This window comes from Gymnogyps californianus, chromosome 1 (assembly GCF_018139145.2).
Source record: "Gymnogyps californianus isolate 813 chromosome 1, ASM1813914v2, whole genome shotgun sequence".
Classification (NCBI taxonomy): Eukaryota; Metazoa; Chordata; class Aves; order Accipitriformes; family Cathartidae; genus Gymnogyps; species Gymnogyps californianus.
In genome coordinates this window covers 83,015,563-83,042,436 of record NC_059471.1, presented here as the reverse complement: position 1 = coordinate 83,042,436, position 26,874 = coordinate 83,015,563, and the positions used below count along the sequence as shown (strand labels likewise).

Here is a 26,874-nt window from a genome sequence, read left to right as displayed (position 1 = left end):
AGAAGCTATCTTTGAATTTATTCAGAACAAAAAAGGTTTCAGTTTTGCTCTTCAGATCTTATTATGCTAGAATTATTTTTATGATCTGCTGTGATGCAAGCTACCTTGTATCTGACAATCCATTGCAAACAAATGAGAAACAACTTCTGCATCTACTACAGAAAGCCTTATGGCAGCTATTGCAGTCTGTACTGACCTGTGCAAATCATTTTCTTACTCGTTCCATGAAATGCAAAATCTTTTCTTTTTATCTTGTCTTTTGGATGGAATGCTACTACTAAAGTAATTGTCACAGTCATGATTCAGGGTGGGCTACAATTCAACCAACAACAAATAAATATCAGCATATGTGGCTCCATATCAGACTATGTTCATTGTGTTTACTCTCTATTGTTTGTGTATTGAGCAAATAAACTTTAGCTATTATGCCTTCCACAGACAGTATTTATCTTTCCACGCCAAATAACTGCATATGCAAGAAATGCCTAGCTGCACTTTTTTAGGTAGACTTGGTTTGCTCCACATACCTATTTCAAATATATCATTTGCACTGTAATGCTCAAGACTGTAACAATTCTTAGGCTTCTTAGGCTTTAGGGGCACTGTGTATGTGTAAATTATTGCTGTTTGAAGCTAGACACAGAATTTCATTTCAATAAAATTGATCTGTCATTTTCTTGGTCTTCAGTAAGGGTAGTTCAACTTCAGAGAGTCAGACGAGGAATGAGTCCAGAAAAATACTTGTTTCACTTTTCTGCCTCATTGTGACCAGGTTCTTCAGGCATCCTGAGATCAGCCAGCATCTGATCCACTACTGAGGGAACTTTCCCCTCGCTTTGAAGCTCCCAGAGTCTTTGCCCTGAGATTAAAGAGAGTTTGGTTTTCTCAAGTCCTTATTCTGTAATTTCCTCAGCACCTCCAAAGACACCAGGAAAGAAATTCATATGTCGAAGCTGAAGTCCAGGTACAGTTCTCAGAGCACCTGTTTCGTAACACAAACTAGTTCTAACAAAGAACACGCATTTCCTGATTACATAGCTACTGTAAACTTCTTCCCAGACGTTTCCAGTCTTCTTTACCCTTTCCTCAGCTGTGTGCAAAGTGCAAAAATTCTGTGTTTCAACAAGAAATGTCTCAAGCATCCCTGACTTGCTTTGTAGGTGTAATTCAATGTGTTTGAACTTTTGGAATTGTATGTTGTTAAAAAGCTTAGGTTCGTATAGGCTGAATTCTTCAGGGTTCTTTAGTGTTTCTTTATAAAATTCTATTCAATTGTTTTGGATGTCTCCTTCATACAAGAAATAAAGTAAAGAGCGTCACTAATAATGAACAGTCAATCTGGAAGGGGATACACAGAGCTAACCGAGAGGAAAATGTATGCACGCACGTTTAACTGAGCATTGCCTGAACCAGGGCTTCTCCACGGGCAACTCTGTCCTCTTGGGATTCAGACCATTAGGTACTTTCAGAAGAGATCACAAGACAGAAGAAGATGGTCTTGTCCTCCACAGCATTGCCATTAGACTTCTTTTCAGAAAAGGTGGAACCTGGATTCTAGACCCTCCTCAAATGTGTACGTGTATGTGTATGTGTATGTGTACGTGTACGTGTATGTGTACATGTACATGTGTGTATGCATGGGCGAGTGTGGCAGGGGGTGGCAGCTCCTAGTTTGTGGGAGAAGGTTCTGCTCGCCTCCCTGCTCCTGGGGATGGCAGATAGTCTACATCCCTTTTGCTGAAGTTTGAAGGGACATGAAGGGACTCGCAACAAAGATATTTTTTTTCAGTTGTGTAAGAAGGAGCCTTATTGTGTGACCACTGTGGACTGGAAAATGAAAACCGTTGTTTCACACGTCTGTCGGGTAAAGCAGGCCTGCAATCCAGCAGGCACCAATTTGTTCCTGAAGGTCAGTACATAATGTTTCTTAAGAGTTAATAATGGGTCATTCTTTTTGTTCTTTTTGTTCAGCATCAGTTGGTAACATCATCTGTTAATGATGAACATTAAATGCTTATAAAAGTATAAGGGGATAATTTCTAAACAGTGATTTGTGTGACTCAGACACTGATTACAAACAAGATATTTTACATACTTTATTAGTAGTGAAAATATTCCTCAAAGACATGACTCCACTTACAACTTGCGTAGCTCCATCAAGAAGGAAATAAAGCTCCTCTCTTTCCTCTTACTTGTTGAATAGATTGAATATCCACACACAAAGCAGGAAGTTAAAATTATGTCACCAGAAGTAGTAACATCCTCTTAAATACAGATTTATGTTCTTGTGGAGCAGAAGAAATGAAATAGAAGACTTAAGAATAGCCTTGAAAAGAACTTTAAGGAATAAAAGCATGTAGAATTTGTAAAAAAGCTAGACAAATAATACTTTAGAAACCCTGACCTTGAATTATAAAATACAGTAGTGCTACACTCAAAGCATGTATTAGAATAACTCATAAAAAAGTGTACTCTGCATCTTGCACATGTCAGTTTTTCTATTTTCATTGCTGCATTCAGTTCAAGGCACAGTTTTTATGGTTTTGGTTTTTTTATAAAGAAAATGATACAAAAATACACTACTAGTAAGGTAAATATTAAAAATGGGATTAAATCCAGTATACTCAAATATCCATTATCAGGTATCTTCTGGGCATATACCAGAAATTAGTATAACATTGTCCACTCCAATTTCTCCAGTTTTGCCCTTCCCACGTTCTGATTCAAAAGTGACCTGTCATAAGAAAAGAGAGGTATTAACAGTGAAAATGTAGTTTATCCAACCATTTAGCAACTCTTAATGTTAATTAGTTATAATGCTATATCTGAGGAATGTTTTATCACAATACAGGACTTAATGACTAAAATCCTTGCAGTTTTCCGTCTATTTTTTGAACTAGACTGATAATCCTCTGCACAGATTTACAATACCAAATGGATTCCTTTAACAAGATTACTTATTTTCATTGTACAAAGAAAATGCAAATTGAGTGAAATCCTATTATAATAATGTAGTTTTATCACAGTATGTGATGGTAGTGCACTCCTTTTCTTGAAGACATTACAACTGTTCATTTTTGATCTATTTGGATCCTTAGTTTTTGGGTGTATATACTATACATATATTTACTCTCTATATATAGTATGTGTATATATAGTATAGTATGTATACTGCATATGGAGAGTAGGTTCATTTTTATGAATAGGATGCCTGGGGTTTTATTTTATAGCCTGATTCTTATTTATGTAAGGGCTTTTCTACGTCATTCCAGCAGTGCAAAGAACCTTGAAAAGAGCTTGCATTTCATTTATACTCACAGTATTCAATTATACAGTAGAAGCCTTTACACAGCACTGAAAATGTTCAGTCACATAAATGAAAACCAGGCCCTAGCATTTCAAGGAGAAACTTGCTGAAGCCCTGCTTGAGGCAGTTTTCTGTGCACAGTGTTCCCTGTTGGCTAGTATGTCCTGCTCCTAAGGTGATTGCCTGCCCTTGATTATACATGATGTCTCCTTTTGCACTAATTATCTGGTTTAGTGTGGTTTGAGATCATCCTCTTCTATGAAACAGGGATAATTTTCATTTTTCCAGGAATATATGTATGCTTCTGTTGCATGAGATACTAAACAGGGATTTTCATTATTTGTGCTAATTTATGATCTGATGCTGTTTTTACAAAATGACAGGATTACTGGCATCAGTGTTCTAACCAACTGGGGTAATTCAGTTCTGAAATTACAACCAGTAATAACTTTTCTGCCTCCTAAAATCTGTGCTCCTGTTTCCCATTTCAGATAAGCCTTTCAATTGCCAGTAAGCAATGCATATAAAACAGTTGGTGGAACACTTGAGGATTAGGAAATTAAGCTGTTGATTATGGTATTTGGCTTATAAATTGTGTTATACTTACACTGTTGGTTGTTTCAGCCCCCTGAAATATCTCTATTTTTCCAGTTCTCCACCTTTCATCTTTTCCTTTGTTCTGCTCCCAGACAGGCGCACTTTTTTTGTTTGCCAGGAACACTCGAAGTTTCCCCACTCTCTCGCCAGCAAGCCGATAACTGAAAATCAAGCAGTAGCTGCTCTTTGGTTTGAGGTCGGTGAGGAGAAGTTTTAGACGCCCCATATCCTTCTTGTGCCCCACAAAAGCTGGAACTGCCATGTAGTACCCATCGCCTTGTAACAAAAAAGAAGGAAAACGCATCTTTAATGGACTTGTGTTATTTATTAGCAAATTGAATACATATTTGCTAAGAAAATATGTGGAAGCTGTTACTTGGATAATTTAAAATCAGACTGGAGAAAAGCAGCAGGGAGTGTACTTTGCAAGCAATAAGCTTGCACTGTTGGAAGTCAGATCAGTTTATAGAGGAGATGAGTTCATATTTCACTGGCAATTACAGTCATTCTTCCTTGCACTAGCTTTCAAAGGCAAAACCATCTCAGTTTTTCAAATGCAACAGCCTGAAACATGCTACTGTGCCTCTGTGGTCAGATCATTTCCAGTACTTGAGCTAGCTTAATGCTCTCTCCACTGTCCTCTGCCGTGAAGACAAACTCATAAAGGAACTGATAGCTTATTCCCCAAATCCTGGAGGACCAATGAAATGACAGAGACACAGAAAGTGATAAAGGGATAAAACATCTGGGCCCATAAATAAAGTCCTAATCAGCAGATGTAAGTTTGGGGAGATGGGGTAAGGTCAGGTCTTCTGGAAGTGATAGCACAGAAAAGGGACTTGGGGAAAAGGAAATATATGGAGCAGGAGAGGAAGGATTAGTGAAGAAAGACTGGGATGGAAAGACTGTGAGGGAAGAGGGAAAGAATGTGTGTGTAGGAACTGGAGCAAGTGGCCTGCAGGATCTGCCGGATCCACAGGATCCACCGTTCCCTACTGCAGCAGCTTCTGCAACATTTTCTGTGTCACAGGGGAAGAGACATTCTTTCAAACAAGTTTCTTCAGCCACATCTTTTTATATACACCCGCACAGCAGTCACACATTGCACTCGTGGAGCTCTTTCTCAGGTTTTAGCAGGCCTGCTGTTGGTACCAGGTCAGGTATCAGTTGTTCTTGAATAGCCCCCTGCCCTTGGCTCATTCTGAGGATCGCTGTCGCTAGTTTGTCTTGCAGAGTTGGAGATTTCTGAGCAGTTATCACAGTGCTGTCTAAGCCATGTGAGTGACTACATTGCCACATCCATCTAAATGGCAGATGCATGGTTAAATGCCTTACCAGTCTTGGAGAGACACAACGTGTAACTAATAAGGTTTCCATTGCCTTGTACCTTGCAATTCTGAACAGTTATATTCTAATAATTTTTCTCATCTTTTCATTCGTTTGTGTTGAAATATGTTGCTGATTACCAGTTGCCACTGGATATCTCAAAGAAACAAATTCCATTCCCAGCATTCTCTGCTTCCTTTTTTTCTTTTATAAAGATAACCCACTGATAGGAAAGCTAATTCTTGATTCTGTTATCCCCTCCGCCCTCCTTTTTTTGGAGGGGGTGAGCCATCAAATCAAAGCGTAGCTAGAGGACAAATATTTAAATACCTCTATCTCGATCAGCAGGATTCCAGTCAAAGTCATCATCAGCATCTTGTTTCCAGTCGCAGACCCCTCGACTGAAGCTGCAATCAACTGAAAAAAAAATTGGCAATGGATAGTCAGAGATAAGAGGAGCACTATATCATAAGTACTGATAAAAATAATTTGCTCTTTATTCATCCAGTTATTAATGTATAGGTCATTCTAAAATTATCTACAATCTCAGTTCAGATAGTGTTGACCTGGATTAAATTGCAAAAAAAGCAAAACATTAGAATTTATGTAGTAATTCTTTCTTTAACTCACAGGAAAATCTGTTGTGTCTTTTTACTGCCAATCTCCCATCTGCAAATGAGTTTATATGCTGTGACTTCTATATACTGAGTGCCTGCTGATCGCCAGGTATAGTTGGAGGTGTTAGTTTGGAACTCTAGCATCATAAATGGTTTGGGATCTGCCAACTTTAGAGCATTCCTCTCTCCATTTGTTACACTGCTGTAGTTGTAATCAGCTGAGATGCTCAAGCTCCAGTTCTATCCATTGAAAGAGAGAAGCTGGCCTCCCATGAGAGGAATCCTTTACGTCAGCACTTGATACTCATACTATGTGGAGCTGGGAATAGCCCAAATCAGTTGACCTTTAGAGCACACTGAAAAAGGGTGTCACCCAGAGCACACCACAGCCTTTGTGACTGTGCAGATGAAAAGCATTACATACATACAGAAAGAAACACTGTGCAATGCAAGCATGACAGATCAGGTTAAGAATAACACGTCAGCCATCTGAATTTCCTCAGAAAGAAGCATCCTTCTTGTTCTTTTCAAGTATTTTATCATGAGACAGAGAAGTGCAGTACATGGCATTTAGAGAGCTTTACTGTGTAAATCCATTGTTTCTGAGACTACTGCTTTCTGAATTGGAAAAACACCAGTATCTTACCATTAATGTCAGCCAACAAAACTGTCTGTTTTGGTTTGGTTTGTTTTCTTTAAGATTTGGAAGCATTTGTGGATTGTTTTGGGGTGAAACCCACCTTGTCCTAAAAATAATCTCAGCTACAGCCAATACCAGCATTTCAGCCCCTGCCCACTTGGCTGGTAACTCCCCAGGAGGGTGCTGCTGCCCTGTAAATGCATCAGCTCAGTACGATCTCTCAGTCCCCCCTTTTGGATTCTGCTTTTTCCGTGGCTCTCATAAGCAGGTCCTTATAGTCAGCTCATGATTCTGTCCGTGACAGGGAAACTGTTTCCCATCAGGAGAGGGGGGGAGTGCCCTTTGATCTCCCTTTATGCTCTGCTTCGACCAGAGCTACGCTGCAGTCTGTTACAGTTCCCAACAGGCAGTGAAGTTTTCTGTTTGAAAGTGCGTGAAGCACTTTCCTAAGGCATGGCAGAAGCTTAAACTGTGTACATAAATTGACAGGTCTTGGACCTTGTATGCTCCCCTGACTGATTTTGCAACAATTTTTTAATGTGAGAAAGAACAGGTAGTATCATCTCACTCTGATACCCACAGGACTTACTGATGAATTGGGAACTATCATAAATTCATAGCCAGGCTATTTAAGATTCAGGGTAAATATTTATTCAGTCTTGTTCAGGGGGAACTCCTATTGACTTCGGACAGAGGACCAGGAGAAAAACCAAGAGAATATGGCTGAAGGACATTGGCATATTGTTGCATGCTATGCAACACTCTTCTAACATGGCTTCATTTTATAGACGATAGAAATGACTTTATTTTTTCATGACTATGAAATAAATCAAGTGAAATTCAATTGCAAGTCAAGTTTCAATGCGGGGGAACTTTCTATACATGGCTTATAAACAGTTAAAGTATGTTTTGAAAAGGACACAAAACCAGCTTCTCACATTGGAACTGGCAGAATGGTTTGGCCAGATACTGTCTCTAACGTGCTCACCAAACCTTTGTTTTATGTTAAAAGCTTTTAAACTGGTTCTGGCTTGGCTAATATAGGTTGTCATGAAAACACACAATACACAGGGAAATAAATACTGTAGAATAAAAATAATCTACCTTCTTGCTCTGGTCTCGACACTGGAACTTTCCTCTGTGCCAGGAGAGGGCTGAAGGCAGCTGCTTCTTTCACCTTAGGAACTAGGGAAAACAACTTGTCAAGTGCTGAGTCATCACGAGAACAGAAAATGGAACTTTATTCCTTTATACCAGTTGCCATCATTTATTTAAATAACCCAATGTATGTGTTTTCCACTCCACCACCAAACTCACATTCCTAACCCCAGTTAGATACTAACTCTGAATTTTAAAACTTTGTTTAAATTGCTGTTTTCCACAGCACTGTGCCTTCTAAGCTGTGGGCAACGGAGCTACAAGATTCACAAGGTCATAAAATGGTGAACAAGATCTTTCTTTGGCATGGTGATCTGCTTTCTTGCTACAAGACTTCAACTAATGATCGAAATACCTGAACTCTACCAGATAGCAAAGACAACGACTCAATGGCTTGGCAGCACTTTGCCAACAGCAGCCTCAAAAAATGGGCAATGTCAGAGACTTTGTAAAAGCCATAAACATTGGAGGATCAAAGGCCCACAGCTCTGTATTCAGGTAAGTGATAGCTGGTGCTGCTGTAACAGAAGCCCCAGGAAATTATTCTTCTGAAGCCATACTCTCTGCTGGGGTGCATGTTCTGCAAACCTGATCAGCTCTGCTGTCTGTTGGGAAGGAAGGGTGCAGCGACTGCCCTACTGCTTCCTCACCCTCCCTGCAACAGCTGGCAAGCACAGCCTGATGTTTTGATAACCAGCCCTGGTGGAAACCCCTGCACAAATTCTTTTGTAAAAATAGGTTGACGTGTCTTGTGCCAAACTGGAAGAGTCGGTACAGCAGCACAGTCAATGAATGTTGGTGCATTCTCTAAGATACTGGTGTAAAGGAAGTAGTTATTCAGGAAACACTATTTTTCAGCAGCAGCCTCAGAGACCAAGGCAAAACCTCTCCTGTCTGACGAGCTACTAAGATATAGAAGCTTGCAAACTCTTATTTACTCTAAGTAATACTCTAAAAAACTCTAAGGATTTTTAAAAAGTTCTGTGATTAAGCTTCTTTTGTACTATTTTAAGTGATTAATAGAGAAGTGCACTCACTAAAAAAAAATTGTAGTCTCAACTTCTTTGTGCAGAGCCTGTGTAAGTAACTAATCACACATGAGATAAGGAGAAGATCTGCTTTCACTGGCAGAAGATTCTATCCTTTGGAAACACATATGCAGATGATACCTATGATATATACATACGCACCTATGAAAACAGGAGCTTAAATGTGCCATTTTAGAGGAGTGAGGATCTTCTGGATTACTGTTTACAGAAGGTGTTAGTGGAAAGCCTGACAGACTGAAGTTCACTTTTCAGCCACGCCACATGGGCAGCAGTGCTAAGAAAAGCTCAGACTTCCTGAACAGTGCCGGATGATAGGAGCTATGGAAATGGAAATTACTTTTCCCTACTCAGCATTGTATCATACATGCTATTAGAAAGTCGCAAATGCCAAATATTTTAAAAGTCATTACTTCCACATGCACACACATTTGTTCAGAGAGGAGTTTGTTCCCATGAGTTCCACTGAGCCAGGGCTTTCCATTGAAATACTCCAACATATTCACAGTCGTAAACATATACTTAATTTTAAGAATATACTTACAACCCACCCACTGCAATCCAGAGCCTCCTAGCACCATAAAGACTATGCCATCTACTTAACCTTTCTTCTCCTTCAAAACTGTCAAAAATTGCTCTGTGTGTACACCAGAGAAAACACACACTAACAAAGAGGCCCTGGAGGCACTTCCAGAGGTGCAGAATTGAGCCGAGAAAAGGAGACTCATGCAATCTTATGAGCTTTCTGATGAATTGCCAGGAGCGTGTCCTCTCTTGTTGCCCTTGCAGCCTTCCCCTCACCCAGACCATTGCTTAAATCACCTGGATAATATTCTTACTTAAGGCAAGGATTAATATATCTTTCTCCAAATTAATATATGTCTACATATACACATTTAGGAACAGGCACAGAGAGATTAGGTGTTAAGTTTACTGTCATGCCATAAACTTGGCCTCGTACTTAGTGAAAGAGGCTCAGGCTGTGAAAACCCTTGCCAAAATGAAGAGAGCTATTAAAATATGATCAGTTCTGGAACGAGTGGAGTGATTTAACAGAAGACAACAGCTGCCAGAGTGATTTATTTATTGAGTTCTTGAATTACACTTGAATTCACTTGAGGGATATACGTGCAGGTGTAGCTGTGTGCTGCAGATGCTCGAAGTGAAGGACTGTCATGCTCATAAAAAGAGCCAAATTTGGTATCCAAATCTATTTTTGTTTTGAGTGTCAGGCATTACACTGAGGTTCTCCGCTTACTGAAAGATATCAGCTGCATATTATGAGAAACTGTAAGCTTCAGCTTACAGAAAGGTTTCCAAGAAACGTTACTTCTTGGAATGTGCCTACATTTTACATCAGATCATCACTGGACATAGCCAGGATGCAAAGTTTACCCCCTCCTAAGCACTATGCAGGAGTCAGGATTGCTCTTCTCAGCTCTTCTGCTGTCAATTGGTGCTTGCAGAAAGGCAGGCCTCGTCTCATGTTCCCTAAGAACATACTCTCACCAACAAAAGCTCACTTACGTCCCACTTTGGGCACAGCAGAGTCTATCCTTCTTTCAGTACTGCTGGTGCCCACCCATCTACTTATCTGCGGCACTAGCTACTATATAATCTCTACATATAAAACCCTTTGTATCATGGTGCCACACATTCTTAACCGTTGATGTCATCATGATACTCTCATGAGGTAAGATGGGTTGATCTTATGAGCAGGAATTAGTGGCAGAGAGAACCAATGCCCAGGTCTTCAGAGGTACCTATGTAACTAAGTACCACCAATTTCCATAGGAGTTGTGTCTATGAACGTCTGTGATGAGCTGAGCGTAAGTAAATTGGTGACATTCTGGTCCTGAGAACAGTCACCTTGTTGCTGACACAGGTTCTTGCATCTGCAAGAAATTCAGTGTTGCTGTCTGTGACATATATCTGAGTATTGCCCCTGTTCTGAGGAGGAGGAATCTCTTTGAGTCATGTTAGGTGCAGTTTGTCAATTGTATTATATATCAGGAACTGCAGCAAGGAAGGAGACTTTCTGCAAAATAGAACAGCCCCAGCCAGCTCTATCTGGCTGAAAGTACTTCCCTAAAAAATAATAGGACTCACATAAAACAACTCTGAAACTACTGAGGATGTCTGCAATCGTGGAAACGCTTCTCAGCAATAACCTCAGAAAATGAGAATGTAGTGCTGAAAAGAAGCATTGAGACATTGTTCTAGTATAAACATGCCTAGATAGAGTGCCATGAAGGGGATTTAGAAACAAATTTATACATGAAACTAGAATTCCACTTTAAAAACACCAGGCTTACAGAGAGCGCTGCGCATAACAAAATAGATGAGGTTTGAGAGCCACCTCCTAGCCATCCCCCTGTCCAGGGACCTTTAGATAGCTAAGTAAAGAAAGATAACAGACTGCCACTAAAAGATAAAACAAAAGAGCTAGTTAGGTTCAAGCACATCCTTTCATACAGTGCACAGCAGTGTCCTCCTGGAAGTGCAGGCAGACACCAATTCACCCAGCCTGTCAAACAGGTTTGTTAGCACTGGTCTGCCAGTTGCACCAATGACTGCATGACTTGTTGTTTGGAGCTGGCTTGCACCTAGCTTGCTTGGAGCACAACTGGAGTGACTCAGGTCCGTCTGAAAAGTACCACACAGATAGACCCTCAAGTCAGTCTACAAGTCAAATAAAGGTCAATGAGATCACGAAAGCAATAGGAAGCTTCAGGAGCACATCTGGAAAAGCGCTGCTTGGACTAAGCTGCAATATTAAAAGGTTCAAAGTTTAAAAAAAAAAAAAAAAAAGAAGCGGAAACCCCAAACCCAACAAGCAGAAGCTCAGTAGAATAGGTCTGTGGAGCACTGTTTTATGGGGACCCTTCAGAAACAGTACAAAAGCACTGGTAAGTGACTGGTAAGTGACCCTGTGGTGCTAAAGGAGCTTACTGAAAACTGACAGATTTTCCTTTATGTGCACTTGGTTTCACCTCTCTGCTTTGCCAACTGCTGTATATAAAATCACTTATAGAGCATTTGGAAATTACATTTTTGTCTGAAAAAATATGGCTTGGTTAATAGCTTGGAAGTAATTTTCTATTTGTCTGCAGTAATGCATGTGCTATCCTTAAAGCTTTAATTCCTTTTTTTTTCCTGTAGTGGGACTGTATTTCTTATAAATCATCTGTGGCATCACATTGAGTTCTTGCTGAGGCAGCTATACTGGAAGAACAGATATATAGCAGAATATAAGCACTCATGTATTTAAGCGTGCTAGTTGTGGGCAATGTGGTATATTTTTATTTCTTGTTATGGCTGTTTGATTTTTCTCTCCCCTGGAAAATACCTATGCCTGGTTTTGCCTAGGTAGTCTAGTTAGTCTAAATGTAAAAATAACACACAAAATTTGGGAAGAGTAACTCACTGTTGGTAATTCTAATACGTAGAATTCTAAAGTGTCTGAAACTGCAGCATGTGGGAACTCTCACAAAAATGGTACTCACTGTCTTTCTAACACTGCTCTCTGATGTTCAAAGCCCATAAAAAAACCCCAGAAAACCAGAGTGGGCACTGTAAAAAAATCAAGCAGAATATAAGAGGTAGTAAAATGAAGACTAGCTTCCTATATATACTGTATATCACTATGTCGGACTCAAAGCAATATGCCACATCTCTGCTACCACATCCTCCTCTGAAAGAATTACATTTGCCAGATGTCTGACGTCTTTTGAGCCTTTTATCTATTGCTGTGGACTGAGCTGTGGTCTGAGCATTATTCACTCACACAGTGGTCTAATTATCAGAAAAGAATAAGATTAAGAGCAAACATCCTGATTTATTGAGACAGTGCTCTTGTTCAGAATTAAGAGCCTAGAACCCATAAGGGAAACAGTCCACTTTTAGTGTTGCCAAATAAACCAGAAAACCAAAACCTCTTTATCATTCTTGGTGCTACCAAAGGAAGGGGCTCTGTGATTAACATAGCTGGCTACATGATACTATGGGAGTGTTTTAAGCACGGTATGAGTTTCATAAACTGATAAAGTACAGAATATGGAATTTAGTTGCAGTTGGCAATACCATTCTGGATTACGAATGGTACACGAAAAGCACTGAAACGTTAGAAAATGACAGAATTAAGGTTGTGCACTATAAATTCACCTCTAGCTTGACTGTAGCCTCTGTAGAGTCATTGCTTATATAACCAAGCACTTTGGTCCACCTCTCTGTGTCTTCTTCCATGTACAGAAAGGACATTTCTCACACAGTAAGGAGCTTTCCAATACTTCGGTTTACTCTCGTTTTCTATACATCTGTAATTTTTGCAATCAATAGGACAGAGTCCTATTTATTAAACTGCACCTTTCACAGCAGGACAGGTCCTTCCTTCACACTGAACGAGGTAAGGATCCCATGGAGAATAGTCATTTAAAGTCATTACAGACTGTATCATAAGGTATAAAAATAAAATAAGAAAAATTTAAGTTTTCACAGATGAATTTTTAATTTTGACATTTCTTAAATGTTGGGGGCTTCACTTTGCTATCTTTAAAAAGATATCTCTGAAAAGTGTGACCTATCCATTTTTCCTAATTATCTACTCTTCCTGGAAGACAAACAATACAAATATTAATAATACAAAAGGCAGATGCTATGTGAATACTTGAGGGGATTATATGGGGGAACTTAATGTGGTAGTAAAGGAATCACTGCTGAATAGACATAAGCAGAGGAGGAAAAAAACTGATGTGTAAATTTATGAGCTGTAAATTTGAGCTAATCATGTACTCCAAAGGATCATTTAATATCATTAAAAATGAAAGTGTTTTCAAAGCCAAATGTTCAAGCAATTAAGTGCCTAAATCATGACTGGATTTTTATAATAAGAAGGATCAAGTATAGCATATGGAAATTTAAAAGGAAAGGAAACACAGTTAACATATGCAACCCCTCCTGAAAGAAAAATGCAAATGGCACAATGCCTTAGGTCCTATACATAGTTGGTATCAAACAAGAAAGCCATAAATAATACAGAGTTCACATACTTAATGAAACTACATCTTGGGCATACCAGTATCCCTGTACCAAGAAGCACACCAACCTTCTGCCAGTATCGCCTGGCAAAATAAAATCTCTCTAGCATGTTCAGCATATAAATCCCTTATATTAATAATGGAAAATTCCAGCCAAATGTGACTGGAATAAAGACAACATAGGCAAAAATTCAGATAAAACACAGTGCTTTAATATTTTCAAGCAATAATATTCATTGTCACTGCTGTCAGTTGTAGTGGCAATTTTGTAGAGACAAGTAGTTTCTGCCTACCCAGGTATATGGTGTTCAAATGTCCTGGTTTGGTTGAGAAAGTCCTTGAAAAAGAACCTCACCAAACATCATGACAAAAATTTCTTGTATATTATTTGGCTTTTCCTATGGACAAAGGATTTTCCCTGTGTGCCCTCACTCAAACTGAAATCTGGGAAATGAACGCATTCCAAATAGCATAGCACCGAGTACTCAACAGGAAGGTTACATGATCCACCCCTTGCGATTGCATCAGGTCACGTAGCCCAGTACAGGAAAGCATGTTCCCCTTGTATCACCAGGTATAGAGAGCAGAGCCCTATGTCCTTTGAACCAAAAAAGATGGTGACCCTGCTCTAGGGGCACTGTTTCTGGCAATCCTTCCTGACCTGTCCAAGCAGGTTTCGGAAGAAACCTGTTGAGATGTCTCAGCTACCTCCCTCAATCCATCCATCCATCCATCCATCCATCCATCCATCCATGCCAGAAAGGCAGAGAGGGGTAGGAGGACTGACTTGGGTAGTTTTTTTTTTCTAACAGGCTGCCTCACAACTCTAACAGTCTTCCTCACAATTGAGGAAGCAGAAAAGCCCACAGTCCTCTATGGCACAGAATTTTGAAAAAATGTATCTATAACTAATAACAGTATTACTTATAAATATTTAATTTATTTTTTACAGTAACTATGAACAGAACCTATTAGTACTATGCCCCTAAAAGTGCTAGACCAGCAATATTCTTGCAATTCGGTTTGGAAAAAAAGCTTTTGCTCCTACAGAAATCACAACTACGGGGAAGCACACTCTTGTCGAGGGTAAATATCCCTTCAGGTTCCACTAGCATTTTGCAGTTAATTAGTTAATCTTTTTGAGTCCTTCCCAGTCTAACCACATTTAGCTGAACATATCTGGTACTACCAGTGCTGGTCAATCCACACCATTCTCTTGGCACATGCAAGCTCCCCATCAACTTACCTTCATGAAGAAGCTTGAGTACCTGAAAACCTAGTTCTAACAAAAGTTGCCATATATATTGCAACTGTCTTCTGCTCGCTTTCTCCATACTTCCTGCAAAATTATGGCCATCTTTGGATTAATTAGCATGACTGGGAAGAGTTATGTCCTTCTTTAGGCTAGTATTTTAGTGGAAATGCGTGTGAAACAGAATTCTCTAATTGTAAAAGTATGAGACTGGCCATCAGAAGACCGGGGGTTTATTGCTTCTTGTGAGAGAACAGAGGCAAGTCACTTAATCCTTTCATCTGAGTCTCTTAAATGCATTTGGCAGTACCAGCGTGGTAAGGCTGAACCCCAAGGGTAGCTTGCCATCCAGTGAAAACTTCAATCCCAATTTGGCTTCAGCTCCTGCACCTGCTACCTCCTTTAGGTAAGTGATTTATGAGGGGATCCTTAGAAGATGGATAAGAAGTGACATAAGCTTGTCAGGAGTGAAAGGATGAGTAAAGAGATAGGCTGAGGCTTAGGTAACAAATTTGGTGTGGCTGGCCAGAGGGAGAGTGGCATTCTGAGCACAGGATCGTCAACTTTGGAGGCATGGCACCGACAGCCAGAAACTTTTCACCATTTGGTCCGGTTAAAAGCTGACATGCAGAAGTGTATTTTTGCATGTGGCTAGGTGGCAGCTGTTTTGGTATTTTGGAAATATCACTGATTCCTGAATTGTGAACTTATGTGCTTACAGGACCAGAGAGGCATCTAAGCATCTTCCAGGATACAGGTCTACACACACTGGATACCACTATTTTCTAAACTGCTTTGAAACGCTCAGTTGAAAGTATAGCATGAATCATAGAATCATGTAGGTTGGAAGGGACATCTGTAGGTCACCTAGTCTGACCTCCTGATCAGGGTGTTGCTCAAGGCCCAGCTCAGTCATATTATGAATATCTCCAAGGATGGATATTTCACCACCTCTCTGCATACCTGTACAAATTTTTGTCCACCTTCATGGTAAAATATTCTTTTCCTTATATCTAATCAGAATTTTTTTTTGTTCCAACTTGTATTCATTACTTCTTGTCCTATTGCTGTATATTTTCAAGAAGAGTCTGGTTGTGCCTTCCCTATAACCTTCCATTAGATAGTTGAAGACACCTATAAGATCTCCCCTTAGCCTTCTCCTCTTAAGGGTGAAAAAAAGAGTTACTCTCAGCCTCGCCTCATATACCATGTTCTCCAGGCCCCTGACCTTGGCGGAGTACTGCTAGACTCATGCCAGTATGTCCTCATCTGTTTTGTAATGGAGAGCCCAAAACTGGACACAGCACCTCAGATGTGGTCTCACAAGTGCCAAATAGAGGGGAAGAATCACTTCCCTTTTCTGCAAAGCTTCTTCCTAAGCAGTCACCCCATGTCTGTAGTGTTGCACGAGGCTTTTCTCTCCCTTTGCATTTGCTTTTGTTGAACTTCATAATGTTCCTTTCAGCCCATTTCCACAGGCTGGCCAGGTGCATAATTTTAATTACTGTGGGATAGTATTTATTATTTTTCTATAGATTGGAAAAGAGAAAGTATCATGAATAAACTATTAGCAGGGTGTATTTTTCATATTACATGTTTTTGCCACTACCTTCAAGAATGTTTGACTAAGCTAGATATACAAAAAACCAATTAAAATGCATTTGAAAACTTCAAAGAACACAGCAAGGAATTGCATAGCATACAAGATAATAGTTGGAAGGAAACACCTGAAAGCAGACTGAGGAAACCTATGTCAATCTTCCTGATAAATGACTAATGTCAGAAAATAAGCAAGAGTCCTGCTCAAATACTATCAAATACTTTAAATTTGAGAGTGTCCATTCAGATAAACTCTCACATTTAAACAAAAGGGATTAAAAACCCCTCTGTGATTCATGTAGTTATTTTTCTGTTGGGAATGACATGAACAACAGTGGTGTCTATTGTATGGTCTATATTATTTGAAACACAAGGACATCAAAGTCTGTTTTTCCTCTGAACAATGCACACTACTTAGGATGATGAGTATGCCTCTCACGAATCAAAGCTAATTATCGTCTCAAATTATGAAAACCCCTTGTTTTGTGGGGCCTCTGTGAAGAAAATGGGGAGAAGCCATGTGCTATGTCTAAGCTGCTCTGAAAGCAAAGCCTGCAGAGCACCTGTCAGGATGGTGCACTCCCTCTCTGCTCACATTGACTGCAGACAGATTCCCCTAAAAGGGAATTTCGGTACCTTTAGTCTCACCAATAGGTATGTTAGGTTGCCTTTAATTCTCTACAAGTAAACTGATAAAATGGCTGTAATGTTTCATGATGGTTTTGTTAGGGTTTATATCTATTTTTACATTGAAACCAGATTTTTAAAAAAATGAAGAAACTTACAAAAGACATCTCCTCTAAGGCTTTGCTCATGGTCAATTTGATTCTCAAAATCTTCCTTCTCCTCTTCGTCTGACTCTTCTGCCTCCTCTTCTGCAGTAACTTCAGTTTCTTTCTCTTCCTCACTGTAGCTCCCACCAAGATCAATACCACCTTCATAGTCCAGTAACTGCAAGTGGGTCTTAGAAGACGGTGTCACGGCTGCTTCTGGGATTGCATTCTTGATTGTTTCATGCTTTTTCACACTGTTTTTATGTGCAAGAAGTTTCTTAATTGTGTCCTTAGCTGTTCCAGGGATTCTTGCAATTTCCTTCACTGACTTTTCAGGGATAACTAGAACCAAGAAGAAAATATTAAATATTCATCCAAGGAATCATTTAGCAATGACAACATTTATAAATGGCACCATGGTGTCCTTTACAATGTCCAGAGACCCATACAGCCAAATTCTCTACTATGAGATATAAGTTCAGGTCTGCACAGAACAGAATACGCGTGCACGTGTTTAGCTCTGTTGTATAGACAACCCTCTGAGTTACAGTGAAAAGACCAAAGCGACGCTCTGTCATAACCTCATTTGGACTTCTGTGTAACACGGGCCATAGAGCCCCCTTACATTAATTATTTTTACACTGGAGCTTGGGTAAAAAAAAAAATTATCCTTCTTCAATTTGTGGACTACTAAAAATTGTCCATGGAGGTGTGATTCCCTGCATAACAAATGTCAGCCTACTAGCAATGAGCATTTTTCTTAGCTAGCTTTTGTGAACTTCTCTGGCCTAACTTTCCATGCATGACAGGCTGAAAGCCACTGAAATGGAGTGTATTTTGAGAGGAGATACATCAAGCTGCTCCATCACATTTCATTTAGCTTTAAGGGATATTTAATTCTAAGGGGTAAACCCCCAAAATTCAGAGATGCATCCAAGAATGCCAAATTATTATCTTCTTGCAAGTCCAAGGTGAACTAGAACATAAATTAAAATTTCCTGAGATTTTTACTGTTTTATGATTCCTCTTGGCTACAAAATACTAAAATGATAACCAGCCTTGTAGTGTCTTGCAACTTTGGATTCTGCTCAGAAACACAAAGGCTGCCAGAAGTGAAAAACTTAAGAGCGGGGTAAAAGTCAATCGAGATTGTTCAAATCTGTAAAACAAAAGAAAAAAATCTGAATTTGGGGTTTTCCCTATTATGAAGTATAATGAAGTCAAATATCCTCTATATCCAGGCAAAAACTTCAAAACATTCATTGGTAAGAGGACATTGTTACATTTACATGGCAGCTCTGATTTTCAAATCATGCTTGCCTTGTCAGTGTATTGAGTTTCAAGACACACGCCTTTTATTTCTTTTAAAATTCAATTTTTTTCTCTCTACAATCGTCAAACTATGTTTGGATGCTTGAATGGGGGACATTTTTCATAGCAACCCATTTGAAGATGCATTTCTAGGCATGTGGGGACGCAGGATTGATTTTCCACCAGCGGTGGGACCCAGTAGCAGCACAAAGGGCTCCTCTGAGACAGTGTGTTGGCCAGCTGTTCTCCATGTTCTCTTAAGATAGGAAAATTATCAGTTTACATGAAATGAGGAGAGATTTTAGTTACATATTATGAAAAACTTGCTTAGTATCCTTGCTATAGGACAGTAAAACACAGGAGCAAGCCACTTTTAGATTATTTGAACTGTATCACTAGAATTTCAAAAAAATTGTTAGGCTACCATCTGTCATTAATATGCTGGATATGATCTGCCTCAAAGCAAAAGAACAGACTAACTGATCTTTTTTAGTCCCTTCCAGATGTACTCTTCTGTCATCTGACAAAGACTGATGGCTCTTTGTGCTGATGGCCAAATCGTAACTGAGAGTTAAAGCCAGGACTACTTCGGATCAGTTTGTTCAAGGTATGTGTACAGTACAAAGCAAATTCAAAGGAGAAATTATGGCAATACTGCAGGTGTTGCTTTTTATCAGCAACATCAGTTGCTGCTCAACATCAGTTGAGGAACACCACTGTGCCAAAACTAGGTCTGGAAGGGTTTGTGTGACAAATATGCAAGTTTTAGAGAAGACATAAATCTGAGGAGTTCTAGTTTATGAGAGAATCCCATCCCACCATAAGGATCCCACTAGAGTTAACCAAGTCCCTACCTGTCATAGTACCAGAGCTACTGAGGAAGAGAGTGTACTTGGGGTTTAAAGTCCATGGCAATGGACTTTGAGGCTTGAGACAATGAGGCTTTTGATTCAACTCAGGATTTCATGACTGCTATGAGATGACCAGTCAGTATGCAATTACATATCAGCCTCTAGTGTTGGCCACAGCCTGAATCTGTGTGGGTGAGGAAGAAGGACTGGTAAGTCGGATAATAAAACCATGTCATAAGCTACTGACAGCCTTCTGCAGTTCGAGTCCTAAATGTGAAGTAGCTAGGAAATAATGAGAGCTGAGCAGTTCCAGTGTGCTGTACAAAAGCTCTTCCATAGGTGGAGACTATTTCCACCAATGGGTCAGAATAGCCTTATATACTGCACCCATCTTTGATTCTCAATCAGTATGGATGCTGCAGTGCCTACAGTCTTTTTGGATTGCAAATGTGGGGGGAGTCAGCTATTTGTATTTCCCTCTGCTTTTGCTGTCTGGTGATTGCATTATCAGGGCAACAATATGTTCCTGTTTTGCTCCTCACTTTGTAATAATAAAAACTTTATAGTAGTATTTTGGGATAGATGGACTGGACTTGTAACCTTGGGTAGTACTTTTTTCTGTGTGTTTCTTTTCATAGAAACATAGCAGAAGAAAAAAACACCACTTAATAAAATAGAACCGAAGTCTAGTAGGAAAAGGGGAAAGTTCCCTGAATTTATATTCACTCCTGGAAAATACAATCCTATCACTGTGAATTTGTCACATCTTATTTACGGCAAATGCAACTACATACTATTTAGTATCCCAGGAACAGAATCAGACTCTCTTGGTGTGCTCACTGGAACATTCAGGTTTTTTGAGGCTGCAGTTGGAGGTATAAAGTAAACGGATGCCAATAAAAGAATAAATCAAAATTGAGGATTTTGTTTTTCTTTGCCTTTGGATAAAACTTGTAGCCTTGCTTGTCAGATACTTGCAAATAAACTCTTTACTAATACTCCACTAAGTGAGCCTGTCCTCTGGAGGATGATGTCATGAAGGATGTTAAGTTCTCTGGGTCTAAACTCAGAATGCAGCAATAAAAATTAACAGGAAAGCTTCATTCCAAACAAATTTCCTCTTGACAATCAGTAACAAGAAACTTCAGGCTGTTAATAAAGAGGCTACGGAGATTTTCAAGCCAGGACTGACGGCTCAGCAAACCTGAACATCTGCTTTTAGTTTCTGCTTTGAAGTCTTCCTAGTGAAATGAAAAATTCTTACAGCTCAACATAATAACTTCTGTGGTGTCAGAAAACCAATCTCCTTGTATGTGCAAACCTAAGCACTGCAGAAAATCAACTGACAGGAGTGACAAAAATAGGGGGATGAAAGTGTATAAATCCCCAAGCGCTTGCAGACTCCAGTTTGCTGCTGCAATATGAAAATCTGCATGCTTATGGGGACAAAGAGGGACTAGACACCAAGCATATTTTAGGGTATATCACTAGTATCCTTCTAATCTGCATTCAGCTTTAGAGTAGCCAGCTTTTTATGTCTACCCATAAACTGCAGGAGGAATAATGCAGTGTAAGGATAGTCCACCTTAAACTCAGTCTGTTCTGTTGAATTCACTTGCCTGAATGAACAGCTCACCTTCTCTGGCAATCCGGGGTGCTACCGCTGAGGCAGTGATTTTTCAGGACCCTTCGCCCCAAGACATGTATATAAATGCACAGGTGTTGCTCACAAACATTTGTGCATTTATCCATCCACGTGACTGCATAGAGAATTTTGGAAAGTGAAAAGAAATGTAGTGCATTTCATCCCAGCTCTTCTTTATGTACCTTCCATCAGGAAGTATGTAGATTAACGCCTCCTGCTCTTACACAGTTTGTGTTTATTGCCTTAGTATGAAAATATCTCAGCTTTCAAAGGTATTTTGTTTCTTTGAATTAGACAGAATTAAAGCAAGAGGTGGAAAAACAAAGGCAAATGGTGGCTGAGGGCTAAAAGTAAATCTTTTCGGTCATCAGTTGCTGTACATGGTTGTAAGACCACAGAAACGGCTTGGTGTAGGATGTCTAATGACCAAGCTGTGAAAGTTGAGTTGGAAAAAATATAGAGAGAGCAGATTCCAACCCCCTGTCTCTGTGCTGCATTGTGTAAAGGGAAATACTCAGGGGATGATACAGGAGAGGGACAGAGAGTGATCCATTTTCCTCCCACACACCTGTGACCGCAGCCGGCACTGGCTGGGGCTCTGAACGTAAGGGGGCTGCAATAGGAGACAGCTTGCTCTGCACTCCAGCAGGCACCGCACTGCTTCCACCTTCACACCTAGCAATATATTTAAAAACCTGATGAGAGACAAGCCTAGGAGATTGGCTTACAAATCCTTTTGTAGCTCCCTTTGTAGCTTCTGTATATAAAAGTTGGAGAGGCATGAGGGTTACAGATAACCATTTATCACGTTTAGGGGGAGTCTGTAGATGTGAGTAAAGATTAGATCAGCAGGACAGTTTCAGAAATCATTCTAAAAGTTCTCAACTCTTTTAGGTAGTCTTAAGAGAGTCTGAAAGCTTTCACAGATAGGTTAAAACACAGATTCTAGACTATTATTCTCTTTTAAGCACCATGGAATATCATCTACCAATATATAGTCCTAGTCTGTTTCATTTCTAAAATTCTTACCATCTTATTTAGGGAAAGATGGTTTGAGAAGTCAGGGCAAGTTCATCACGCTGGACTGTGCTTAATAGATGCCAGCAATGCTTCCAGTAGGAAATGTGGGATGACAAAAGCCTAAGTATTATTCATTAAAGGATGACAGCAGTATTTGGCTCCATACTGTATTGAATTGTAAGAATCTCACCAGTGATATGACCAGAATCGCTTTTTAAGCTTTGAAATTTTATTATGTCAAACTCAACTTTTCTCAGGACTGGCAAGTTAATAAGAAAGCAAAATCATATATGGGATTTAGGGGTTATGCTGTGAGCAAAAAAGGAACATAAGAAATACAAGAGGCACAGAGAGAGTTGGCATGACTTTGTACTGCCATTTAGATATCTAGCAAAGCATAATGAAGAATAGTAACCTCTGCCTCCGGCCAGGCAATAACAAGAGTGTCATTGTTGAGCTCCTTAGAGTGACGCCTCAAGATTGTAGGCTTTAAGTTAGCACTGCTTTTTCCTGTTATTTTGTAGTTTCCTACCAAAGAAGTGAATCAAAAATAGGTTCATTTTCCCCCCAGGAATCTTAATTGCTTATGGAACCTTGTGAGACTCTATTCTTAAATAAAAGCTGAAATACACATAGAAGCATGTGGTGAGGGAAATGTGGTTTTTCAATGCACAATAGGAAATCAGGGAACACATGAACCTGAGAACAGCAACAGATTGCAGCACGATAGAGGCCAGATGTGGAAATGGCTAGGACCCTTTTAGGGAGCATTTGAAACGTAACATCTCTATAGATTCTCAAATGAAATGTGTGCTAGAGACAGTTCAGAAACAGCCTCCAACGTTTCATGCATATAGGAGTGTTGAATGGCAAAAGGGTGCCTGAACAATCATAGGTCGTATCCATACAAGCAGCACTGTTTGCAGCCTGATGTTTCAGCAGCTTTCTCCTAAGTTAGTATATTGATATACAAATTAAATCAAAGAATTTCCCCACCTTCTGCGCAAAGGTGAATTTTACATTACCTCACTTATTAGGTTATTTGGTAGCATGAGGAGATGTAGCGATAGAAGTTTCATTATAGACAATGTGCTTAGTTACTCTCATTTCATACTCTGAAAATTAAGCTATATATTAAAATGTTTTTCATTTGTTATAAAAAGCTAATACTGCTGCCATGGTAGCCAGTTTGTTATATACTAGAGACAATTGCTATAAAGAATTAATGCTTCTCTGTGAAAACGGGATTCCCACCCTGTGGGAATTATGTGGAGTACTGAGGACGTATTTGTTTAGCTGCAGCACAACCCCAGGCCCATCTGTTGGGAGCTGGGATGGGCTGCAGGAGCTGCGGCTGCTGCCACCGAAAGAAATGTGAAGCCGCAGCCTCCAGCCCCCAAATTCCCAGGATGGTGTTCTCATCCTATTAAACCCAATAGCAAAACTTTACTGAAGCCAAAGTTTTTCCATAGTTGCCGTATGACATGGAGAACACTTAGCGTTTCAATGTAGGCTGGTACATCTAATTGGTGTTTGTGTCACTGTTTGAAAAAACATTTTCCCCCATAGCAAAACGCATGTCCTGCCCCAGTTACACTGATCAGACTTTTTTGAGGATTGCAGTAAAAATCAACTATTGAAACATTCAAGGTTAAAAGAACCTCCTCCTCTTCCCTTTAAAAAAAGGTGTCTGTGTAGGAATTGCCACCAGAGAAACCAATCTCTTTTTAGCACCACTGCTTTTCAGGTTTTACCTACCACTGACTCTGTATTTTTTTCCCCTCTATTGTTGTATACATCTTTCTAGCTAGACCCTTGCCTTTTGACCTTCTGCCTATAGCTCTGATTTCTCTCATTACTGTGTGTTATTCCTCTATCCTCTCTTGCATTAAATCTCTTTTCCATTTAGTATGTTCAACTAAGTTTATGAATGCAGAGCTCCTTCCTCTTCTAAACAACTAATGGACTTCAGTAATTGGAAATATAACATGAGGAAGTATGCAGAGAGAGAACAAACAATTTAATTGAAACACCAGTGAGAAGACAGAAATCATCTGTCTTCGGCACTGACTTTTTTACAGGGCTAGACATTAAAATATGTGTCATAGTCTCTCCACAAGCTAAAATATTTCCTTTGTTCATATGTAAGCAAGCATTCCTGTTGAATTGTTTCTGCTTGAGGAAAGAATATTTTGTATGTAGACTTGGTCAAAAGGAGATTTTCCTTTGAAATTTTCAGCTTCTCATTAAAAAGTAAACAGCAACAACAAAAAAACCCCAGACCTTTTTGCTCAGAGATGTATTTGTTTAACATTTCATCTGTGGTACATTCTGTTAAAACAGAACAGATATCAAGATGTGTCATGTCAGTTTGCTTTGATATTCAGTCAGGTCTCAAGCCCCATTGTATCCTTCCGTTGCAGTAAGCTGCAGTGACATGTCACAAGGGATGTGGTCTAGCAAGGAAACTGGGTCATAACATTGAATTTGAGCATGAAGAACCTTCTTAACAGCTCTGCTGTGGCAATCTGTGTCCAAATCAAACCTTTCAGTACCAGTCAGGTTTTTGTGTGTTTAGGTTTTCTCATTAAAGGTCAACATTTTTTGCTGGAAGTAGAAACTTAACGAAAGTTTAACTTATCGGTGCGATATTGGAGGTTTCAATTACTATTATAATGGTAGTAGGAACATGAGTAATAGAGAGACTCATAGAACATCTGTGACCATGAAATACAATCATAATACATATCTGATCAAGGATTACTTGAAAAAGACCCAGGAAAAAAGGTTTATGTATTATGTAGACTTCATCTGCTATAGACAAGAACTTTTAAAATGTTTTCACAACGTCTTTTATTCAAAAAACTTGAGCAGGACTCAGATGTCCTCCTGAGGAAAACATCTCTAATGATGTTGCAGGAGAAACCTCTGCCAGGTTTAATAAAGGTAAATTAAAAGGTTCATTTTAAATATAAAGACAAGAACAGCCTTTCTTTCTTTCTTCTTGGAGGGTCATATTCAGTTAGAACCGGGCAATGACATCATTATAGGGGGTCTTCAATATTCAATAGACAAACAAAGGCAAAATTATAAGTGAAAATAGTTTAGGACAGAAGTCACAGCTTTCCTCCCTTCTCTCACTTTTTGCTAAGTTAGCCTGAAACTCTTCTGGAAGGGACTGCACAGCCCTCCAATGGGCTAGCCGTGGGAGTTCAACACAGCTATTTTTAAAGCTATTTTCCCTGTTTCTTCAGGACAAATTCTCTTCTCTGTTCTACTTGCAATTCCTATTGATACTATGAGACTTGGGGACTCATAGGCAAAATGAATTTGAACAAATAACACTTGTATTAACTATGCAATGACTCGTATAATCCATATATTATTTTGTGGAGAGGTCTTGCTTGGTTGGTATTGCAGCACTATTCAGCATGTTGTTTCCTAGAAAAGGCCTTATAACCATCAATTATTGGCGAAAAACGATATAGCACTATTCCTGACATCCAATGGTACTCACCAGCACAGTCGTATCCACTTCCTCGGTAGCCCTGTTTACATTTGCACTTGAAGGATCCTTCGGTGTTGAGGCACTCTGCATGGAGGTTACACCTGTGTGTATTTGTCACACATTCATTTACATCTAGGGAAAGATATAAATGCTTCAGTGAAAACTGCGTTGAAACCCAAGCTTCATGACAGCCTGTTTGTGCCGGCCATCTGTTTCCACGTATTGTAAGCACTAGTGTTAGACCAAGATGGTCCAGAGACCATCAGAGGCAGAAGAATTCACACTAGGAGAGAATGCTTAACGTCAGCTCCAACTGCACAACTACTGGCATACGCATCCATGGAAAATGTAGAGCCTCCCAGTAAAGACAAAGTGAACGTAGTGATTTTCTGACTGAGAACAGGATTCAAACTGCAGGTTGTAGACACTCTTCTATTAACAAAATGCAAAAGGCACCAAGAGAATGTGTGACATCAATTAAAAAACAATTCACCAAATCTTTGTCATTCTTTCATTCACTCTAGAAGAAATGCAATGGAAAGTAACACTGAGCATGTCAAGATGTTGAGATCTTCTATCTACCTCTAACATTCCAGCATACATATGATGTTGTATGAAAAAAGTATGATCAGGAAAAAATTCAGTAGAAAATACTACGTTCAACTGACAGCAAAATGTACAGGCATCAAAAGTAACTGATTTTGTTCTCCTTTTCCCTTATTTTGCTACATCACAAAGATGTTTCTGATTTCTCCCACGTGAGGGACCCAAGTTGGTGCACAAATTTTTGCACCACTTGCGTTTTATCCAGATTGCTTCATTTTTAGCAGCTGACAGGTCCTCTCATAATGTAAGTCAGCTAGGAGACAAGTAGCAGGAAGACTGGCTCAAAAATATGGTATGTCTGAGAGTGAGATTCAGGTTTGCAGATAAAATCCTGACTACTGAGACCTCTCCAGTTTTTCCCCCCATGCACACATATTGTATGAAAAAGTGTTTTTTCCACTTTAAGACTCTCAGCGTTTGCATACAACAAGAAATGCAAACTTGAGTCTCCAAAACCTGCCTTACGATCTCCCTCTCACCGCTAACTCCCAATACCAAGCAAATGTAAACAAAACCCATGAATTCTCTTTTATGTGCACTTCTTGTAGTAGTTCCAACTCTTCCAGGTCCTCGTGTAGTCAA

The 26,874-nt window shown here is 39.5% G+C and overlaps 1 protein-coding gene across 1 annotated transcript in view; it reads right to left on the bottom strand.

Moving 5' to 3' along the window:
• Positions 1-2,488: 2,488 nt before the first annotated feature.
• The window catches only part of EGFL6 (EGF like domain multiple 6), a 44,144-nt gene continuing 19,758 nt past the window's right edge, over positions 2,489-26,874 (bottom strand). The window contains exons 7-12 of the mRNA XM_050891485.1: positions 25,696-25,818; positions 17,364-17,693; positions 7,592-7,672; positions 5,561-5,647; positions 3,915-4,180; positions 2,489-2,734 (exon numbers count right to left, since the gene is read on the bottom strand). Of these exons, the coding sequence (XP_050747442.1) occupies positions 2,639-2,734; positions 3,915-4,180; positions 5,561-5,647; positions 7,592-7,672; positions 17,364-17,693; positions 25,696-25,818 (983 nt within the window). The 3' untranslated portion in view covers positions 2,489-2,638. The remainder of the gene's footprint in view (positions 2,735-3,914; positions 4,181-5,560; positions 5,648-7,591; positions 7,673-17,363; positions 17,694-25,695; positions 25,819-26,874) is intronic.